This window comes from Cottoperca gobio, chromosome 7 (assembly GCF_900634415.1).
Source record: "Cottoperca gobio chromosome 7, fCotGob3.1, whole genome shotgun sequence".
Lineage (NCBI taxonomy): Eukaryota > Metazoa > Chordata > Actinopteri > Perciformes > Bovichtidae > Cottoperca > Cottoperca gobio.
This window is the reverse complement of record NC_041361.1, coordinates 17,645,733-17,667,835: the sequence shown is the minus strand read 5'-3', so window position 1 is coordinate 17,667,835 and position 22,103 is coordinate 17,645,733. Positions and strand designations below refer to the sequence as shown.

General features: G+C 42.7%; 1 protein-coding gene across 3 annotated transcripts in view; it reads left to right on the top strand.

The window, feature by feature from the left end:
• Positions 1 to 22,103, top strand: part of mtor (mechanistic target of rapamycin kinase) — an 85,982-nt gene that overhangs the window by 7,630 nt on the left and 56,249 nt on the right. For all 3 annotated transcript variants that reach the window (XM_029435367.1, XM_029435368.1, XM_029435369.1), the window contains 15 exons: positions 229 to 351; positions 881 to 964; positions 1,706 to 1,798; positions 2,226 to 2,360; positions 3,249 to 3,378; positions 9,043 to 9,293; positions 9,435 to 9,521; positions 10,945 to 11,112; positions 15,391 to 15,503; positions 15,845 to 16,007; positions 16,474 to 16,566; positions 17,484 to 17,630; positions 18,097 to 18,239; positions 18,761 to 18,923; positions 20,961 to 21,106. In XM_029435367.1, the coding sequence (XP_029291227.1) occupies positions 229 to 351; positions 881 to 964; positions 1,706 to 1,798; positions 2,226 to 2,360; positions 3,249 to 3,378; positions 9,043 to 9,293; positions 9,435 to 9,521; positions 10,945 to 11,112; positions 15,391 to 15,503; positions 15,845 to 16,007; positions 16,474 to 16,566; positions 17,484 to 17,630; positions 18,097 to 18,239; positions 18,761 to 18,923; positions 20,961 to 21,106 (2,039 nt within the window). The remainder of the gene's footprint in view (positions 1 to 228; positions 352 to 880; positions 965 to 1,705; positions 1,799 to 2,225; positions 2,361 to 3,248; positions 3,379 to 9,042; positions 9,294 to 9,434; positions 9,522 to 10,944; positions 11,113 to 15,390; positions 15,504 to 15,844; positions 16,008 to 16,473; positions 16,567 to 17,483; positions 17,631 to 18,096; positions 18,240 to 18,760; positions 18,924 to 20,960; positions 21,107 to 22,103) is intronic.

Genomic DNA, 22,103 nt, shown 5'->3' with positions numbered 1-22,103 from the left:
ATTTATCAATACATATTACATATACATATTTGTTCTGTTGTTTCAATTGGACACCTTTAGATGGCAGCAAAGGCTGTGATATTATGCACAGCTTAAAGATCCAAAGTATTCCTCTATAAGACCTCATGAAGACCGTGCCCCTGTAACACCGTCATTAACCCTTTAAGATTTCCCAGATAGAGAAGAGTGGCTGCGTTATACTTAACTCTGTTGTGAATTTTGTTGCAGATCTTAACAGAGTTGGAGCACAGTGGTGTCGGCAGAAACAAAGAGCAGAGTGCTCGTATGCTCGGTCATCTAGTCTCCAACGCCCCCCGCCTCATACGGCCATATATGGAGCCCATCCTCAAGGTACAAGTCCAGTGTGAAGGTGTATAAGTGCATGATGGTAAACCAGGCTGCTACTTGAGAGGAGCATGTTTACTCCATAGACTTTCTCTGAATACGTTAAAAGAGAAGTCGGATTTGTTTACAGGTGTTGGAGTTGTATAAACTCCTTTTGTTCCTTCAGAGGGAGATGTGTGAAGTTGGATAAATTGCCTCAAGTAATGTCACTTGTGTTGTGGACTTAGAAAGAAGTGAGTTTACCGGACCTCTGCAGCCCGGCCCTCATCTTTGTTTGAGCTTACATTAGCTGCTACTAGCATAATGCACCTAAAATCTTCCCAAACTGTTGGTGGATGAGTTGCATTGTGGGTCATGTAGGCGCCAAGATTTAACAAGGAAGAAGCAATGTGTGAAATGCAAACTTTCTTTTAAGTGCATTCCAATTTAAATTTCCTGAAGCTCTTTAAATATTCTTTTCCCCCTGATTATTCAAATATTGTGGCGCACTGGGGTTCAATGGGTTAAGTGACCCTGTTACCTTTTCCTTTTGCAGGCTCTCATCCTCAAGCTGAAAGACCCAGACCCCAACCCCGGAGTGGTCATCAGTGTACTTGCGACCATCGGCGAGTTGGCCCAGGTAAGGCTGAGGACAGTATTGGCCTGTGTGTCATAAGGATTCTCTATCTGCTGATGATGGAAACTTTAATAAATCTGAGCAGAGTTGTTTGCACTGTGCACATAATGGCTCCACCCCGTCCAGGTGGTTCGATGTTCCCCACAGAGGAGTCAGGAAAGCACAGTTAAAGGCAGGCGGACTCTGCAGTTCAGACAGAGTGCAGGCGATGCTCAGGTAGACCGAGTGTTCACAGTTGACTCAGTGCAGGAAGGGACAGAAGGCCAGCTGCTCAGGAACCAGATCAGGAACCAGCGCAGGAAGAAACAAGAACACGTAGGGAACACAGACGAGAAACATTACATGCCATGTCAACTTGCTTGCTTTTAAACATAAATAAACAAATAGAAATAAAGATGTATACAAGTTTGAAGCCACTATGTGTAGAATTTGTACGATTTTGTAACCCGTAGCGGTAAAATAAAAAAAGACACTGTAGTCAATGTTGCAGCAAAGCACCCTAATGGATCGGACCCAAATGTCAAGGTAAACGCAGCACATGGACAAAACAAAACAAAAGTTTTTCATCAGAATAAATAAAATAATGCTCTCTATAACATCAGAGTTCTACACATAAGGACTACGGTTTGGTCAGATTGAAAGTAATTATTCAATCCCTTTTTAGATTTTAGAAGATCTTTTGGAGATGCTACAATTGGAGTGTGAGATTTTCCTTGTTTTTCATTGCTGCATCTACCCTGTCAGGTGAGCGGCCTGGAGATGAGAAAGTGGATGGACGAGCTTTTTCCAATCATCATGGACATGCTGCAGGACTCCTCCTCATTGGCCAAACGACAGGTACGCCAAGAAAATGAACCACATGTCTGCGTCATGTGGTTCTAATGTTCTATTCCCATTTCTCCCCAGCAATACTCCCAAGTTCTGAAACAACATTTAGTTTTTGGGTATATATATATATATATATATATATATATATATATATATATATATATATATATATATATATATATATATATATATACATGATTTTTGAGAGCATTGTGCTTCTGGTATTTTCTGTTTGAACAGTGTTGTGTGCCAGGAGCTAACACGGAGAGAAGACTGAATTGATGGCTGTCATTTGTTAAGATTAAGAGTATAACGAAATCTAAATAAAATAACATGTTTGTGAAGTAGGTACATTTACAATGCAAAGAAAAGTGCATCCCAAACATTATGCTTCATGCTTCTCCATCAGTGGAATCTGCCTCTGACTTTCCACCAGGTGGCGCTGTGGACTCTGGGCCAGCAGGTGGCGAGTACAGGTTATGTGGTGGAGCCCTACCGCAAGTACCCCTCCCTCCTGGAGGTGCTGCTCAACTTCCTCAAGACGGAACAAAACCAGGGCATCAGGAGAGAGGTATGCACCCTTCTTCTCAAAGTGAACCCAGCTCTGTCGTTGAGCGGCTCATTATGATGCCAGAAACCCTGCCGGTCAACATGCACTACACAGATGAAGGTCTGTTTAGCTGTATTGACTTTGACTGGTGAATTACAATCACACAAATACATACAGTATGAGGCTATGCACATTTTCCATAGTTATGTTAACCTTTTTCCAAAGTCTTGAGCCGTGATGCAAGTGATAATTGTCAAAGTTTCTTCCCTCACCTATTACATTCTGCGAGTCTCAGAGAGTGCATTGTCACCGTGTGTGCTTTGTGGTATGCGGACATTGATTCTGGCATCTCTCGCCCTTGGATCCCAGCGGGGACAATTATCCTTGAAGAAACAAACTACAAAAAGTTTTACAGCAGATAAATGGACTGCATTTATATATCCCTTTTCTAGTCTACCGACCTCTCAAAACGCTTTAAAACATAACATAATATACACACACACACACACACACACACACACACACTCATACACTGATGGCCATGCAAGGGGGCAACTGATGCTTAGGTTAGGCGTTCAGGGTCTTGCTCAATGACACTTTGTCAGTCTTTCTGGAGGAGCCGGGGCTCAAACCGGACCTGATTGTCACTTCAAACTCATTTTAGTAGCTTACTTTTTTGTGTGTTTTAAAGAAATACCCCTCTGAAAATGTCTTTTTAAATATCAAATACTCTCAGACCTGTAAGCCCGAGAGACGGCTCTGCTTCCTGCTTTACAGAGGACGTGTGTGTGTGTGTGTGTGTGTGTGTGTGTGTGTGTGTGTGTGTGTGTGTGTGTGTGTGTGTGTGTGTGTGTGTGTGTGTGTGTGTGTGTGTGTGTGTGTGTGTGTGTGTGTGTGTGTGTCCAACAGGCTATCCGTGTACTGGGCCTACTCGGAGCTCTGGACCCCTACAAGCACAAGGTGAACATCGGCATGATCGACCAATCACGAGACGCCTCTGCTGTCAGTCTCTCTGAGTCCAAGTCCAGTCAGGACTCAGGTAGGACACTGTTACTAATCACAGCTCAGATCCAATTCTGGTTGCACATTTTCACCTAGAGAATAGAATACGGATGAGTTGAAGCTTTTATTTGTGTTGCAGCAGTTTTACATTCTCAACTCTTGCAATTGTGCAACAGCTGGAAAATCTGTAAATCAACATGAACCTTTTTAAAGTCTCATTGTGTGGGTGTGTCTCCATCGGGGACTTCCAGGTTGTTGTTGCTGTGATTACAGTGTGTCTGTGTCTAAAGTTTGTATTTAGAGGACTTGGTGTCCATGTGATGATTCTTCAGTCAGACAGATTGTAAACCACAAGGCAGAGGTTTTTTATTCACGTTTTATAGCCATTAAAGTTTTAAATGTAATTAGTTGCAGCACTTTAGAGGATTCATGTCATTTAGAAAAGCCATCTGAGCTGTAAAACAAGGCATTTGGAGTTTGTCATCATTGCCTTTGTCAGTTCTTGTGCACCACTTGTATTTATAAAATACCAGCGAAAGATTGAATTGCCTCCATTTTTGTTCCTCACGTCTGATGTAGTGATGCAACACAGATGATGTGAAAAGGAAGGAGGGTCACAGATGACACATTTGATAAAGCAGCTGTTCGTAGTGATGGAGATGTTTTGTGCTTCACCGAATTGAGCAAAATTGAATAGTGGAAAAATAAAAGTTTAAAATCCATGATTTTTTTTCACACACATTTGCATGTTTGAACATGAACGCACACACAGAATCCCCTCCGTTAGTTACGAGTAAAAACACATCTTTGCAATCTTGCGGCACAATTTCTCTTTGGTCAGAATATGATCACTCTGGAGAAGAACTGATTTAATCTGCACTTACTTTAGTTGCTGAATCTGACTCGCAAAACCAACGTCTGGCCGAAAACACTTACGATTATCTACAGCTCATTAGAAATGGAGCGCAGTGAAGTGATACGTCTACGAACTCGAGACAAAACACCATTTTCGGAGGTCTTGCCCCTGCATCTGAAAAGCCAACAGCAACTATGGCTTTAGGTTTGAGATTCGTTGGAGCCTCCGTTCTTTGGGATTTAATTTATGGCTTTTGTCTGATCTACACCCAACTAAACGTCCTCGAAAGAGAGGGTCTGCCAATTCAGAGGGAAATGTAACCACGACAACGGGAGTGGGATTTTTCAGAGTGGAGATATTTGATTTAAAGTGACCCACTTTAGACAGACATCTCCTCAAGCATCTGTTTAATAGACTAATAATTATCTCTGCCAAGCGTGTGTGTGTGTGTGTGTGTGTCTGTGTGTCTGTGTGTGTGTGTGTGTGTGTGTGTGTGTGTGTGTGTGTGTGTGTGTGTGTGTGTGTGTGTGTGTGTGATCTCACACACTACTGGACACATCAGCCTGATATGTTTTGTGCTTATTTATGACTATGCTTAAGGATCTCTCGTGGTTGCAGTGATTGACCGTCATTGTCTGCTGACTCCTCAACACTCTTAACTGAGCGCAGGGGGCCGCGAGTGATAAACAACTGTTCTGGTAGCAAAAGACATTTCTCGAAATCGGCCAGACTAAAAACAAGCCTTAGCGAGTCTGTTGGCGGCCACATTTTGGTCTTTGTCGGAGCTCAAAAAACTGCCATTCGTAGAAAAGTTTGGTCTCATTCTGAACCGAAGCATCTGTGGATTAATTCCATACCCGATATGTTAGGATCCACTAAAATTAGCCACGATACGAGAAAAGTAAATCCCTGTTTTTGTTATCTTTGCCGCCATCTTGACTGTAGAAAGCGGGGAGGAACAGTTGAGTTTGAACTCTTCTTTGTTTGGGAAAGGAGAGGGAGACGCACCTGGTGGAGATCTACTTTCCTAAACGTAAATGATTTACATCACTTTTTTTATGTGTGAGATTTTATACTGATGCGGTCCACTTATAATAAAATGTATAACGACATGGGCTGAATCATTCATCGTCGTCGTCGTCGTCACGCATGGATGGAGAATATCTTGTGCTTTCTAACTGTGTTTTGTCAAAATGTTTGTCACAAACCAAGAGAGGCCGGAAGTATCTCTATGAAAAGATACATTCATGATTACTTGGTTACACCAGGTTACAGATCGGGGTCATATTCTCTTCCACCCTCGGCTTGTTGTAGTGTGTAGTGTAAGCGAGGCTATCCATAAGTGTATCCATTGTAGCTAATAGCTGAATTCATATTCTATTGTGTCTGTATGTTGCACTTTTGTTTGGCTTATTTGAAGCTAGTGTTGCACTTGTAAGATCCTTGCTGTTCGGAGTTGTATCCTCATGATTGTTTGCACTTATTGTAAGTCGCTTTGGACAAAAGTGTCAGCTAGATGAACTGTAATGTGATGTAATGCAATAAGAAGTGCTAACAGTCTTAAGCCAGGAGCCCAATAGGCTGCGTTGTTCTTTACTTTCCACAACATGAAAGAAATAACACACTGATGGTTTGAGTATTTTTAGAGCCTTACCAGTAACGGGGTAAAAACTGTTGCGTTTATCCTGCGAATGACTTATGGAAAGGACATTTTGTCACCAAAAACATTATGATTCATCCATTTTTGAATTCACGAGGTGTTGACGTGTCTTGTTATGAATGGAAAATGATGACATTTAAGATGGTGCAAAAATGAAAGGTCATGCTGTCACTTAAAGGCCGTCATCCTCTGGAGATGTTGACAATTCAGAACAATGACACTAAAATAAAATAAAAACCGGTCTCCGCAGTTCTCCACTCGTCTGACCCAGTCATGTGTCTCAGAGTGTGATCTTGGACAACAATATGCTAATAGTTTTACCAGTTTGTTCTCTGAGTAAATAGAGTGTGACTGCAGTTGGAGGCTGCACATCTGTTGGCAGACTTGTCAGGGTCAGTGTCTGGAGCACTTGCACTATTTGACAGCATGTATTTGTTACGTGGGAGGTCATTGGCTCGGCCCATCTCCTCACCTGACTTCACACATCGCGTCACCGTAGAACGTCAGGGTCATGAAACTGATGCGCTTCAGGCGTATTCCCTCTCAGTGAGTTGCTGTATTAAATCTGTTATTATGGCAAGGAAAGTTTTTCTCTCGACAAAGCTGAAGGCTGAGTTACTACAGTACTGCTGCCTCACTTAGCTACACTGATGCCTGTTTGTTGGTCGTAAAGATACAGATGCGTAGCGATCTATCACCGTCATTAATCTAGACTTGGTGAAGGCCGGAATAATAAAATATCAAGAGCTAGCCTGCAAGCTCTTTAGCCATCAAGCTCCGTGCCAATGTGTTTTGTCTTCAGTCCAGAGTCTTGAGGGGGACAACTGGAGCAGCTGAAACTGTACTCCTGCAGAAGGCCAGTGAAACGCTGAATACCAGACGTCTGTATTCTCAGATCCCTTGTAAAACTTAATAGCTCCGCATAGATAAATGGACAGACTGACCCCATTTGCATTGCCCGTCACAAAACACATTAATAAAACTACTTTAAAAAAAGCAAAGCAAATGCGTTCTACACGTTAAAACAGACCACCGCTGTTGCTCGGTTTTATTTTAAGAAATGCATAAAATTGTGCTCTCTAATTCTGGGCACGACTGTGGCTATTAAGATTCTCCTGTACTTAAAGGTGATTCTGAAGTGGCTTATTGCAGATGGTAGCAATCACACCAATATGCTCAATTTTAGGCTAAAAAGTGAGAATTAGTGGGTGTTCAGACCAAAAATGGCGCCGTTTAATGTGGGTGAAAAAGGATCCAGGAAGGCCGGTTTGAGTGGTGCACATACCCATGAGTTTACCAGTCACCAAGAACGCTCCACAGCCTTTTCAAATTCTATGGGACAGGATCTTTACAACTCATATCATCTTATCTTCCACTTTGACGATTGCAAGGCGAACAGAAGTTTTACTCTTCATGTTCCAACAATCAGGAATGTGAGATTTTAACGATGTTGCGACAAAAGTTGACCCAACTTCGATGTTTCAGTTGGATGACCCGCTTTTTTGTTTTTGCTGCGTCAGGTTAATCTTTTCCTCGCAGTGCTGATTGATCATGTAGTTCTCTTTACCTTATTAGTAATGCTCATGCATATCGTGTGCTTAGTGTAACGAAATGTGTGCTCGGCCACGTATCCGACCGTAACTTATATAACGTGCATTACCTCATAATGCCCAAACGAGAGTGAAAGTACCACAAAAGAGAAACAGTACGACAATATTATGTTTGCCGACCCAAGTTATTTAGTTGTTTTTCTTGTGGTTTTAATGAGACTAAACAAACCTGCGCACGGTCGACTGCTGCGCTTCAGCAGTCCTGCTTCTCCGCATTAAGAAAACATAATACAATCCTTCATTTGATTTGTTGTCCACTGCTATAATACAGGTCGCTGCCAGCAGCAACAAGCCAACAATACAATTTCTCTTTTCCCATCAGACTATTATTGTTGTCAAAGTTTACAGCCAGCACTTTCAGCTGTATTTAGTGCGAAGGAGGAGGTGGTGATTTGGATGGTTAGGAGGGTGTTTGGGATGCCATAAATCACAGTTAATATACTCAAACTAACACACTGGATAATTATTGCCTGACTAATGTTCTCTGAGTGTCATGACGGCATAGCCTTCTGTCCTACATAGTCACAAGGTTTGGGCTGATTAAGTTAGAGTTGGAATTGGATTTGTAGATGGTATAATCACATTTGGAAACTTCACATAGTAAGTTAAAAACAAAATCTGTGATCCAAAACAGTTTTACCCCACCACCAAACTCTTAAGTCATTTATGTTAATATTTCTCAAATGTGTATATAGTGGGAAACATACGGATTGGGCTTCTAATCAAGGAAGCCTTTGTTTGATATTATTAGATGTTGTCGGAGCTCCGTGAGGGGGAGTGCAAAGTGGCCCTCTGGCAGTGGGAGAGGACACACTTTTTGTGGCCCTCCCTATCCTCAAAGTTGCCCATCCCTGATTTAGATTATGCAGTGGCTCGAGATGAGCTCTGTTGCCTCATCCAGGGAAGATCTTGGTCAACTTGTATCGCAGTCAAAAAGCTTCCCCCAGTTGACCGACAAAGTAGGAAATACCCTGTTGAGAGTGACCAAAGGCTTCCATTGTGTTCAGCTTGTGTCCGTACATTTCATCTTTTTACCTTTTTCAACAAAACTTGGTCATATTCACATCTTATACCAGTTTACAAGGAAAGCCTGAATGCATCTTTTCTGAATCTGTCCGGAGTATGATTGCTTGTGGAATACTGAGAGTTTCAAAGGTCAGTTGTGCCCTTTAAAATCTGAGCAAAAGAAACTCTCAGCTGAATTTGGAGCAAACGCTTGGAACAAGAGTTCTTAAACTGTTACTATGTATGTTTTTGTGAAGAAAGCAGCTCCTGAATTGGGACACATCATACATGTTGTTCTACTGCTGTAATAAACTGGCGATCTGTTAAGGTGTACCGTGCTCCCATCCAATCTGGGATCGGCTTTGAGGATTGACACATTTTTTAATCTGGTCTGGACTAGCACGTGGCAAGGTTATAAAATGTATTCAAATTATGTAAATAAAAACGTGACTGATGATTGAATGTGCTAAGGGGTGCGACTTGTTTCAGTTTGAGACCCATAACAATGATTTTCTCAGGGTAAAGTGATTCTGTTTTCAGCAGTTCCTCTCTATTTTCTCTTCCTTACAGCGGACTACAGCACCAGTGAAATGCTAGTGAACATGGGCAACCTGCCCCTGGATGAGTTTTACCCCGCCGTGGCAATCGTCACTCTGATGCGCATCCTGAGAGACCCTTCCCTCTCCAACCACCACACCATGGTGGTCCAGGCCGTCACCTTCATCTTTAAGTCTCTCGGCCTCAAGTGCGTCCAGTTCCTGCCGCAGGTCATGCCAACTTTCCTCAATGTCATCCGGGTCTGCGATGCCAGTATCCGAGAGGTACGCAGCACCACAGAATAAGAGGAAAGAGGCTGTCGGGATGATTTGTTATCTGTTTACCTCCCGGTTACAAATGTCAGTTATTCCCAAAGCAAGTCTCTTACTCTTTTGTTCCCTTTCTGTGCTCTCTTTGTTCTCCAGTTCCTCTTCCAGCAGATGGGAATGGTCGTGTGCTTTGTGAAGATCCACATCCGCCCCTACATGGACGACATCTTCACCCTCATCAGAGTGAGTAACTGTGTCAACACCCGACCCCAATCCCTACACACTGATCATCCCGCCCTCCTTTTTCCCCTCTGTGAGTCAGACAAACAGCTGCAAACTCTTAATTGCACTCAGTTGTGCGCTCTCACTTCCCTCATTAGGAGTACGGTGTCCTGGACGCCCTGGATGAAGTCTGGCTAGTTTGGCTCATTTTTCCGAATAACACTTTCTAACAGCAGATCAGCTCAAGTTCTCTCCGATTTGAGAGAAAACTGGTGAGGACTCATCGTCATCGCATGATGTGGAACAACTGCTAAAGCCATAGCCCTTGCACTTGCACAAACAAACTTGTCTAGCTCATAATCATATAGCAAGGCACAACATATCATATGACTGTCCTCTTGTCGGAATCGTGGTAACACCGTTGGCGTCACTTTTGCAACGGCGGCAACTCCTCCTGAAGAAAAGTAATTGAGAGAACTGAACCACTGCGCCTCAAGTCCCTCTGAGTTAATAAATGGCGAGTGAAACAAAGAATCTATTCATTTCTTTTTGCTCCAGCTCGGCTCCTGCATCCAGATGAGGGGGCTGGAATAGCCATTCAGGATGTACACTCACTTGCTCTCTAGTCAGCTGCCACAGGGAGGGAAAGCAGGAAGTTGGGGGCTGCTGGAGACCTCTGGCCACTGACAAAACACCTCGGCCAGATCTCACAGCTGAAGCCCATTGACGTATTGCGTGACTTCAAGTCTTCCACCTCATCTCCAATTGCTATTATCTGCAATGTACACAGTTGCCTAGCCTAGATTTTCCAAAACGGTGTCACAAGCCACACAGACGTGATGTCAGTCTCAGTTGACAGGAAATTGTCTCCATTCCTCGGAGTAGTGTCGTGACACTCTCTCTCTGCCTCTGGCACGTGACGGCTTAGTCCGTCCAAACGTCTCTCGTTGATGGAAAGATGTTTTGACCAAGGTCTTCAGACTCACACAAACGCTACACGAGAGCAAGATGGATGAGGTAGTGCTTGGTACTAAGTGCTTTGGAAGCACCCTGTCAATATAAAAAGTTTATATTCAGAAATTGGACTTATTTAGGACGAACTCATAACTTACTGCAACAGTCACATATGTCTGGTATAATTTATTAGTATTGTGCATTTCTTAGCTCACACTGTACATCTGAGGGGGATTTTGGCAGTGGGATTCTTTCCATAGTCCAACCTACAAATATCATTTAATTGTTATTGTTCAATAAGGTGGAAGACTGATCAGTTTTCGGGAGAGTGAATAATCTTAATCTGAAATTTGTTTTGCGTGATATTATTGAAATACATTTTTAGAGCCGTTTAGTAGCAGAATGTGTTCCTTAGTTTATTGTTTTTTGAAGTAATCCTCCACATGATGGTGTTCTAATTCATGTCCACATCTTGTGTTCTGTCCCGTAGGAGTACTGGACGCCAAACAACCCCATGCAGAACACCATCATCCTTCTGATTGAGCAGATTGTGGTGGCTCTGGGTGGAGAGTTCAAGCTCTACCTGCCTCAGCTCATCCCACACATGTTGCGTGTCTTCATGCACGACAACAGCACCGGGCGCAGCGTTACCATCAAGGTGAGTGCGACGTGGTGCAGTTTTCAGATGACGGCATCACCAAACCTGCTGTGCGATTTATAGCCCTGCAGCTGGCTGGAGTATTGGTATCTCATTACTTTCCATGGATTTAAAAGTACAACTTGTCATCTGATGTGTATCCCAACCACCAGAATTCAAAGAAAAGCTGCTGAAGTAAAGCTGCGGTCACTCCTAAATGGATTCACAGGACTTTTACTGCACTAAATAATACAAGATAACAAGTCATTCTAGGCTAGTATTATTGATTTATTTTTAGTAGTTAAACATGTTTATGATGAAATGAGAAGAAAAACAAAATCTATTTTTCTTAGCAAATCTACAAGTTGAGCCTTTAACTGTGACACATGGATGTTTTACATGTCAGAGTTACAGATCAGATAAGAAATGAATGGAGTTCATACAGGAAAACATACAGTAATTCTTCAGGCAAGAAGAAACATAAATAAAGAAAATCCAACTGAAAGATTTGACAAATTGAGTGGAAATGAATCCAGTAAGGCTGTGGTCGCAGAGCTGGAAGTGCTTTTACAAACCTCAACAGAGGCTCAACAAATAAGACAATTGCTCAGAAACGGGTTAGTGCTACTGTGAATGCTTATTCCACAGAGTACCGAGCATTAGCTGAAATAAAGAAGAAGTAGATTCATTTGAAAAAGACCCGTAATAACAGAGCAAACTGCCTGCTGCGCCCAATGCACAGGCAGTGTCATCATCATCAAAGAGACCTCAGTGTGTGTACTTTCTAATGATGCACTCCCTGCAAATTGCATTCTGTTCCAAATCCTCGAGCAATGCCACATTTTCCATTTGGAACAGTCACTGTCAATTTCTTAGTTTTGCCTTTTAATATAATTGAACTGTTGGCCTTATTTCTAACTCTCGCTTTCCAGTTGACATGGATTGCAATTATTTAGTCCTGCCTACATACCTAGAGTAGCCTAAGCGTCTGTATCATAAATAATAACGCACACTGACAGCATATTGTCACGCTTACTTCTTTAGATGGAGGCAAATCTGGTGGATTATGTCAGTTCTGTCTCTATTTGGTGGATCATATTTTATACATTATTCTTTCCTTGTTTTCCACAAAGTGCTATGTGCAGTACAGACCTGATAAATTCCCCATAATGCATCATGTGTACCTCAGAGGGCAGCAGAAGTTTGAGTCCTGAGAAGGAGGTTTGAGAAGTGTTGATGTAGAACAGGTAAATATAAAGGTTGATGGAATGATCTTAATTCTTAGTAGCAAGTAGCTTAATTGCATTTGACAATCTGATCAATCTTCCTGTCACTCCATCAACAGAACGGAAAACGTTTGATTGCTGATTTGAGATACAAACGTACCCTGTGGACTTTTTAACCACGGGCAGCACTTTGGAGCAATATTTTTTTTACGAGTGTGTCCCCGTACGAGCATGAGCACGCAAGCTACATGATTCACATTCCTGATGACCGTGTCACGCTCTGCCTCTCATCAGCTTGTGGCAGTAAAGCAACAAGAAAATGTAGCAATGCAGCAGTAAAGGAAAGGAAGAAGAAGACAAAACCAGCTAGCCAGCAAACATTTGATGTGAACAAAGCAGGGTTTAAAAGTATTTAGAAAATCATTAAAATAAAAGGAAACAGTTTGTGAGGAAGGAAATGCATTCAGCACGCATGCTATGCATCAAGGCTATACAATGTGCTTTGATGAGTAAGCTTAAATAATCATAAACATAATCTTTTTGTTCGTATACAACAAAACTCCATAGGGTGCCTTTTTTTAAATACCAATAACAAAGAGAATTTCCCCAAAATGGATTAATAAAGTTCCTCTTTTTGATAAAACACAACGTAACACGTGTATACTGCTGTTGTTAGCATGCTAGCTCCAGCAGTTTTATTTTTACAATTAGAGCAACGATTCTTTCCTGTTTTTGGCCGCCCACACCTCGTGAATACATGTTGCCGGGCGGATTTCGTTCTAACTGGGCCTTTAAGAATTTTCCAGGCAGGACAAACCCTGCGCAAGACAAAGATGTCTCGGAAAGAGTAAAGATTACTGACGCATTCAGATATGCTTTTAGTCCACTTCACACTGAAGTATAAGCTGTAAAGAGAAGAGTTAAAGTTTAGTGCCCTTGATAATGGCAGTGAAACAATAATATGTATGTCCCAGCACAGCACGATCCTGGGAAATGTGTTAAGACTCACTATGACTCTGGACTGATTAATGGAAATAAGTGACACACATGTCATAAATCTGGTGGAGAACTAAAAGATCAAATGTCAGATTTGAGTCGATAACTTAATTTTGCTAGCAAGAGGTGTGCGTTGGTGTGCGTGTGTATGTTTTTAAAAGTCCCATCACTCCACACTCTTTCGGAGCTCAGCCCACAGTTGACTTATTGGGGTGCTGCTTTCTGTTCGCGGTTTCCGTCCCTATCCATCAAAACCTTTCAGGTTTAAGCCATTCACTTGTAATACAGCAGAGACCTGTAGCTAACACACTCTCCTGTTTCAGCAGCTGCTGCCAGTAGTCGTCTGGGTTTTCCCTCTAACTCTAAATCATGGTTTGGGCACAGACCACAAAGAGAGAATCATAAGAAGCACGGTCATCTAGTGCTCTCTCCTCTCGTGCTGCTTTGTCTCAGAGTCTTCAGTATTAGATAACCCCGCAGCCCGCACGGTCTGGATAGTCTATAACTCAGGCCTGGGTCTGGAGCTTAATCTTTAGCAGAGGATGGGGTCACAAAATGGGGGAGCTGGGAATTGGGTAACCCTCTAGTCCAAAGGAGAAGAAAAGAAAAACATACATCCATCAGGAGCTGTTCAGTCCGACCACACACGCACACACACTTGTACACCACCAGCTCAGCTTCCTGCTGTCTCGCCGTGCACAATTTAGACGAGGGGGTGGAGGTGTGGGGAAAGAGAGGAAGTGGTAATGCTGCGGGGGGTTTGTCCACTGCAACTAACGTCATCCTTTTAAGACACCACCTAGACAGGCTCCCCACACATGCTCCCCACAACACGACGTCACCATCAGACACCTCTATGGATCTTGAGCTAATGCGCTGCATGGATGTAGAACTTTATATTCAGACATGAAGTGTTTGGGATTAGAGCCATTAGAAACTGACACAGGGTCCACATATGAATACCCGTTGATTGACATGTGCTCTCCAACAATGAAACCATTTAGAATCCCAATTATCTTTTTGCACTTCGTAACAATATAAGCTCCCAGTTGATTTCCATCTCAGCCACTCTGCTAATGTCAATCATGGTGCTGACATGAATGCATTATGCCTAATTATAACTGGCAAGCACCACCACCAGATTCTTATGAAAACGATAATGAGTTAGGTTCCACACGATGTCCATTAACAGCAATCTACTTGGGTATATTGTAATCTTGGCTGCAAATTGTATCGAGCTGTGTAATATCCAGATTCTGCGATGAACGGTGAATCTTGATGCTATGCTGTGTATAGGAACAATAACTGCACGCAGAGGCTCCTCGTCAACTTGCATTACCAGTCTGATCTCAGGTTCTTGCAGGTAAGCTAAATGTATTGCAGCGGTTTGAAGATGTAGGTCGTAGCAGCAGTCGCGCTGTAAGAATGTAGTTCTAAAGTTTTGACGCTTGTGACTTTCATGAGACCCCCGTTTTGGGTAGATGACCACACTGTGCTTCTCTCACAATTGGCTTGGTTTAAGTGGCCTTAATGTAAAACTGTATTTTCAATTTGTCTAAAGTGGCTCTCAAACATTTTCTATTTGTTTTATTGTGACCATATGTTTTTCCTTTCTTCTCCCACCCCCCCCCCCCCATTACAATTTGTTTGCATTTTTGCTAAAGAAAAGCTCAAATGTACTCTAAATATCTCCAGTGGGAATCAAAGCAGGAACATCAAAGTTACATAGTAAAACATCTTGTCGTATAATACACGACACGCCCCACATTGTGTGTTTCTGTTTGGAGTTTTGGACTTGAAATATGCCATATGTGTAGCTCTGCATTATGTTTTATGTCCAAGTGCTGTAAACTGATACATGCATAAATATGATATTCGCTCATACTTTCACTTATAGCAATGCAGAATTTTCCTGGAAGGCTAGCATGTGTGCCAGCACCTTCCTGAAATAAAAACGCCATCCAGCGTTTCTTGAAAAAAAAATGCAATTTTTTCCATAACAAGCTCATTAAAATGAACTGCTCATGTTAAGTGGCGCAGTATGTGAGACTGAGCCGCGTGTGCTCTCCTTTTGCAGATGCTCAACGCCATCCAGCTGTTCGGTGCCAACCTCGACGACTACCTTCACTTGCTGCTGCCTCCCATTGTCAAGCTGTTCGACGCCTCCGATGTGCCCCTGCAGGCCCGCAAGTCAGTACTCCACACGGCTGACCCTGTGCGCACGTAGTCGTACTTTTGAATTTAGCGACGGGTTAAAAAGCATTCTCATCGGATCCCTCACAACAGTGGATTTCATTGATTTAACATTATTGTATTATCTCCTGAATCTGATTAGCTTGTTTATACCCTGGCACCACAGAAGTATAAAAGTACTTATGATACCGGAAAGAGGAACAGGGTTCCACCGGTAGGGTTTTTTACAGCATGACATTTTTATGTGCACTTTTACGTGCTTTGGAGCAGGTTGTGTCCCGCTGTCCGACTACTGTTTAAGTGAAGCCGAGCGTTTAGTGTTTGTCTGTGTGGCTCAGGGTTGCCTTGGAGACACTGGACCGGCTGACGGAGTCCCTGGACTTCACCGACTACGCTTCACGCATTATCCACCCGATTGTTCGGACGCTTGACAGCACGCCTGAGCTGCGCTCCACCTCTATGGACACCCTGTCCTCGCTGGTGTTCCAGTTGGGGAAAAAGGTAGCTATAAGTGTCCCCGGGGCTCCCTTTAGATGTAGCTATTACTCAAAGGACGACTTCCAGCCTCCCTACAGCTGGCTTCACATGAACAGCATTTCAGTAACCCTCCACCCCCCAGTGTTTATTACTTCCTGCCAGACTGCTGATGTCATTGACCATTTTGCGGCGTGGGGGGGGTGATGTTTATGAGAGTGGATGAGGTCACATTTACCCCGAGCCGACCCCTCCCTTTTACCCCCTAAAAGCATCCTATCGTTTTCAGGCCGAACCTCAGAACCACCAGCCCACGTGCAGCCTCGTCTGGCAACAAGCGTGCAGCGTTTGATCTGAGGCTCGTAGTGTTTAGAGACAAGTGCAGGATAGTTATTTGGCCTCTGGCGTGTGGAAAGAGGTAGCCAGACTACACCACATAAAACACGTGCGCACCCTTTTATTTACTTTCTTTCCCTTCCTCCTTTATTCTCAGTACCAGATCTTCATCCCCATGGTGAACAAAGTGATGCTGAAGCACAGGATCAACCACCAGCGCTACGACATACTCATATGTCGCATTGTTAAGGTGAGTCCCCCCCCCCCCCCCCCCCCCAATAATACTTTCCAACACGTCTCCTGAATTCATAAGCCTATGTTGATTGTGTCTCATTCACCTTCCGTTACGCACCTACGCACATTTAGTGCTGACATGTTAAATGTTGTGCAAAATACTTAGTTATCATGCTTTCTTTTATTTCTACAGTTAATAATAATAATATATGATTGAAATAGGATTGATTTTTGTTAACTATAATATTTTTACAAAGCATTATGGTCTTTTAAAACAAATAGACACTACACCAACTCTTCAACACTGAACGAGTCATAGCATCACTGGCGCTGACACTAAATATGAAGTTATTTTTAATGTTCTGGAGTCTTGTGATCCACGCCCTTTAGACTTTTTAGAATTCTTGAATTAATTCTCTCAATTTTCTTTTACATTTCTGTGGGCACACGGCTGTGCAGTCTCGTAAAACTATCAATTTACGAGGACAATGAGATTCATCGTTATAAGAATTCAGCTACTGAGAATTTTGTGATCATGAATGTGACTTTTCTTACAACCTCTCACACATTTCAGAAAGAACTTAAAGATGTTGGTGAATTGCCTCAGTCAGACCCAAATATTATAACCATTCATGACACAGAGCAACTGCACATGCTCAAGCAATGCATTACATAATAACACATAAACACCACTTTTTTATGTTCAGTGCATCATAACCAAGTCATTTCCATGCTGTGTTTATCAACTGGTTTCCCTCGGGAAGGAAATGCCCTTCGACATTCTAAAAACATGTTTTGAGGCCGAACTCAACAGTTTGTCTGTGGGTGGGCTGTGTGTGTGTGGCCCGTGTGTGTGTGTGTGTGTGTGTGTGGCCCGTGTGTGTGTGTGTGTGTGTGTGGCCGTGTGTGTGTGTGTGTGTGTGGCCATTTTAGGGCTATACTCTGGCCGAGGAGGAAGAGGACCCTCTAATCTTCCAACATCGCCATCTTCGTGGTAACCAAGGTGATGCTCTGGTCAGCGGGCCGGTGGAGGCGGGGCCTATGAAGAAGCTTCACGTCAGCACTACTGCACTTCAGAAGGTCAGAGGGGATGATTGACGTTCTACTTTTGAAACTGGTTTCTCACGTGTACTTCCACAGTGAAAGGAAACACACACACAGGTCCAGTGTTTCAGCGACTGCTTCGTGCTTGTGCACAGTAAACAGCTCTGTGTACAACCCCATAGTTTACATGTAGTGATGACATGCGGACCAACAGAGTGCTGATGAATTAACGGAAAAAACCTGAACAAATGAGCGGAGAAACACAACGACTGCAGATGCTTCCTTTCATCATAAGCTATGGCCAGTTGAATACATACCGGAGATTGATGTGTTCTTCACCACCATCGTCAAAAAAATAGCACATGAGGCAATCTTTTGGAAGAAAGCTGAACATTTGTGCATCTCAGCAAAATCATCCCACTCTCATTACCTGGGGAAACTGTGTTGCTCCCACGCAGTTCCCAGTGACTTCTAAGAAGGATGATTTATTTTCTGCTCATAGGCTTGGGGTGCCGCCAGGAAGGTGTCCAAAGACGACTGGCTGGAGTGGCTGAGGCGCTTGAGTGTCGTCCTGCTGAAGGAGTCGTCCTCCCCAGCCCTGCGATCATGCTGGTCTCTGGCCCAAACCTACATCCCTCTGGCCAGGTACACCACTTATTTTGGGTCTACCACTCTTTCTCACTTCCTCCTTCCTCCATTCCACCTTTTTATTATTGTTCTTGTCTCCGTTCTTTAATCTGCCACAGCCATGATAAACCACAACAGTTCAAAAGATATTCACGTAATCGCCATGTTAATGCAGACACATAAAAGAGGATCTGTCTTTCTGCTTTGCACCTCTATTGTTAGTGTTGGTGGACAGCCACTGTTGAGCAGAGCAGAGAGATATCAGCTGTTGTTGTGGAGCTGCTCAGTTACCAGCAGCACATGACCGGTTGCATTAGCTGCCATACATGACTTTGTAAATGTGCAGTAGATTGTTACTGAAAAATACTATAAGCTCTGATCAAAGCTATAAAACAACATGACGCCTGCATTATAGAATGCTCTGTTTTACAACCTACAGAATAATCTTAATTATTTTAAAGCTTGTTTCTGCAAAACATCAAACATGTAATGTTGTGTCTCACATTATGTATCTTTTGTGTGGTTTGTGTGTTCCTCAGGGACTTGTTCAACGCGGCCTTCCTGTCTTGTTGGTCTGAGCTGAGCGAGGATCAGCAGGATGAGCTCATCCGCAGCATTGAGTTGGCTCTCACCTCACAGGACATCGCTGAGGTCACACAGACTCTGCTCAACCTGGCGGAGTTCATGGAGCACAGTGACAAGGTGAGCATTGAACTGCAGCAGCCACGTTAAAGCACAGAATCACTCGGATACAATTACGACTGAAGGACTACGCAAGCTTTATCAAGGCGCCTGCAGGTCCAAGCAGAATATTCTAAATTCAAGGTTTGATATCAGTTAGTGCATTTTAAAGGGGTGATAAATAAAGCTCTTCCTGCCTTGTATAATGTAATGCCCATCATAAATCTACAAGTGTTAGATGTGATTCATTACTGCCAATGACTCAACTATAATGTGAGGTTGAGTAATGTTAACAAACTGTCCGGCCACTTTGTGGGACGAAAGGTACATGCCAACTTGATGTGCATGACATTACATTCACCGCATGATGTTGAAATAACAAGTGAAAATAGGCTGCACTGTCATTGGCGTACAGCTGGCAGCGCAGCAGCATTCAAACCTCCTCTGTTTTAACGTTGTCTTTGTGGAAACAACGATGACTTGGCTCGGTTCATTTTAAGGTTTTTCTTTGTCATCGACGTATCTTCACACTTAGTTGTGCGTGAAAGCATTCAGTGTTATGACAATTCTGCATCTGCTGTAAATTCAAACGGTGAACCAGATGCTAAACAGAGTTTATGACCACTAGTGACAGCTAAACCTACATAGAGGCACTCCAAAACAAGAGAAATCACCCAAGTCTCCTCATTTGCCCCCTTATTTTCTGGGATACATCTGTGATGATGGCACAGTCCATGTGGTGAGTAAAGTGTAAATGTAAATTAAAGGTGTCGTTTGAATTGATTTTGTGTTGTGGGTTTGACGTTTGCCCAAACTGCAGTACATTATAGTCTTCAACAGCTAAGTCATAGAGATGATCAGAACACATTGTGGTTGCTATCATGTCAACAAGAACAGGAATGCAGCAGATAACACTTAAAGGGGACATATCAAGAACAACTTGTTTAATGCCTGTGGACACACACAGTCAGTTGTTTGTGCGGCGCTTTGGTCAGAAAACATGGGATTCAACAAGACTTTCAGATTTGGCTCCCCTTCCTACGTCACATGCAGGCTCATTAGAATATACGGCCCCCCATCTGAGTGTCTACACCAAAGGGTTTAGAACTATTTATCTCGCAAGCCAATCATAGCAGACTTGTTTTTTTTTAGGTAGAGAAGCTTAAAGAGACCGGCACTAAAGCAGAGTGCTTCAGACAGAGGGTGAATTCAGATATATTCAGACTTGGCTACAACTAAATATTATTTTCATTCATCGCATCGAACGTCAGAAAATAGTGAAAAATGTCCATCGCAATTACTCAAAGTGCAAGGGGATGTCTTTAAAAGTCTTGCTTTGTCAGTCCAAAACCCAAAGATATTCACTTTAATATGATATAAAACAGAAAAGCAGGACATGTCCACATTCAAGAGACTGAAAATGTTTTTCCCCAACATTTTTTTTGCATGACAAATTACAATAATCGATTATCAAAATAGCTGACGATTATTTTTCCCCTGATTGAATTAGAGCTGCAATAATTAGCCAAACAGTATGGAAAATGTGTTTTTTTGTACATTATAGTATGTAAACATGTTCTAGATACAAGTATGAACCCCAAATGATAATTAAGGCTCTTTTAAAACCACAGCAATGCTTGTTGCAAGACTACTATAAAGTTACCAGAGAAAGACACTTTCTCCCTCGTCCACAGTTTGACCACACATGTTGAGCTAATTAGTGACAACACTGTTAGGTTAAGGGCAGGGACCGTCACAGCTGGGTTATAAGACAGCCTTTCAGCAAGGGTTACCCCCTGCTGAAAGGCTGCAGTAGAAACACATATAATGTGACCTATTCCGAGCCAGTGGAAAGCAGAGCACCAGGCTACCGGACTCCCTTTGCACGTCAACTCAATGGCTACATAAAAGCACTTATTTCAGTCACTACACACAGTCAGTGAGACTCTAGCAGAATCACGGACAGTAGAGGTTACAGACGACTGACATTTTATTTTGGAAATAACATATTCTCACTTGGCAAATTGGTTGTTTTGTACTATTTGTTTCTTTTTCCAGGGTCCTCTGCCCCTCAGAGATGATAATGGGATTGTGCTCCTTGGCGAGAGAGCTGCCAAGTGTCGTGCCTACGCCAAGGCGCTGCACTACAAAGAGCTGGAGTTTCAGAAAGGTCCTTCTCCTCTCATCCTGGAGGCACTTATCAGGTAGGCGGTCTAATACCTCAGAAGCAAATGAGAAAAACAACTCCATGGCCTTTTATAAACTGTGAGCTGAAGTTCAGAGTAAGTTGAACTCTGTCTTCATCACAGGATTTGACTTTTTTCTTTACATGTATGAACAAATGAACTGTATTTAACAGTCCACCTAACGTATTGTTTGGTTGTGTATTTCCTCCATTGGTCCAGTTTGTTTTACAAGTTATAGTCAAATGAATATGCAGCTTCATACAAAGCTGTATGTCGCTTCTTCAAAGTGGAGACTTCTTGTGACTTTGAGATCTTAACATAATTGAGTGTCAGCGAGCGGTCTCTTCCTGCTGGTGTAGATTCATCCTTGTCACAAAAACTCGGTTTGACAGGTGCCTCTGTGATAAGCAGTTATTGCATTAGAAGTTATTGTTTCAAGACAAACATGAAAATATTCTCCCAAAGTCAATTTTTATTCTAATACACACGCAAAAAAATGATATTACACATATCCTCGCATAAGCCTTTGATATCTTCTGTCATCTTTTCCATCCTCTTTTCTCATCCTTCTTTATTTCTTTGCCTTTGGCATGGCGTGGAGAAATCTGTTTTCCAGGCATCTAATTGGACGCTTGCCTCCTTTTCATCTATGAGTGTCTGGGCTTGTGTTTCTCAGGGGCCTGTTTTCAATTTCTCAGGAGCCTTGATGATGATGAATGATGGGAGCCAGCACTCTGGTGTTTTCAATATCCCCATCTGGTTCTCACCTCTCCAGGATTTCCCATAAAAGATCCAGAGGCTGGTGTGCAAAAAAGCACTACTTTAACCTCGCACTACTGAGTCGCCGTGAATTTACAAAAAAAAACATATCTGATGCACACTTTTTGATGACGAGGAGACATCGTCACTGCTATTCAAGCACCCGATGAGTCATGGTGTTTTTTTAGATGAGTTTGCAAATATTTCAGGGATTGTTTTGTTTTTTGTATTCCCTTAAATGGATCTTCAGTTGAAG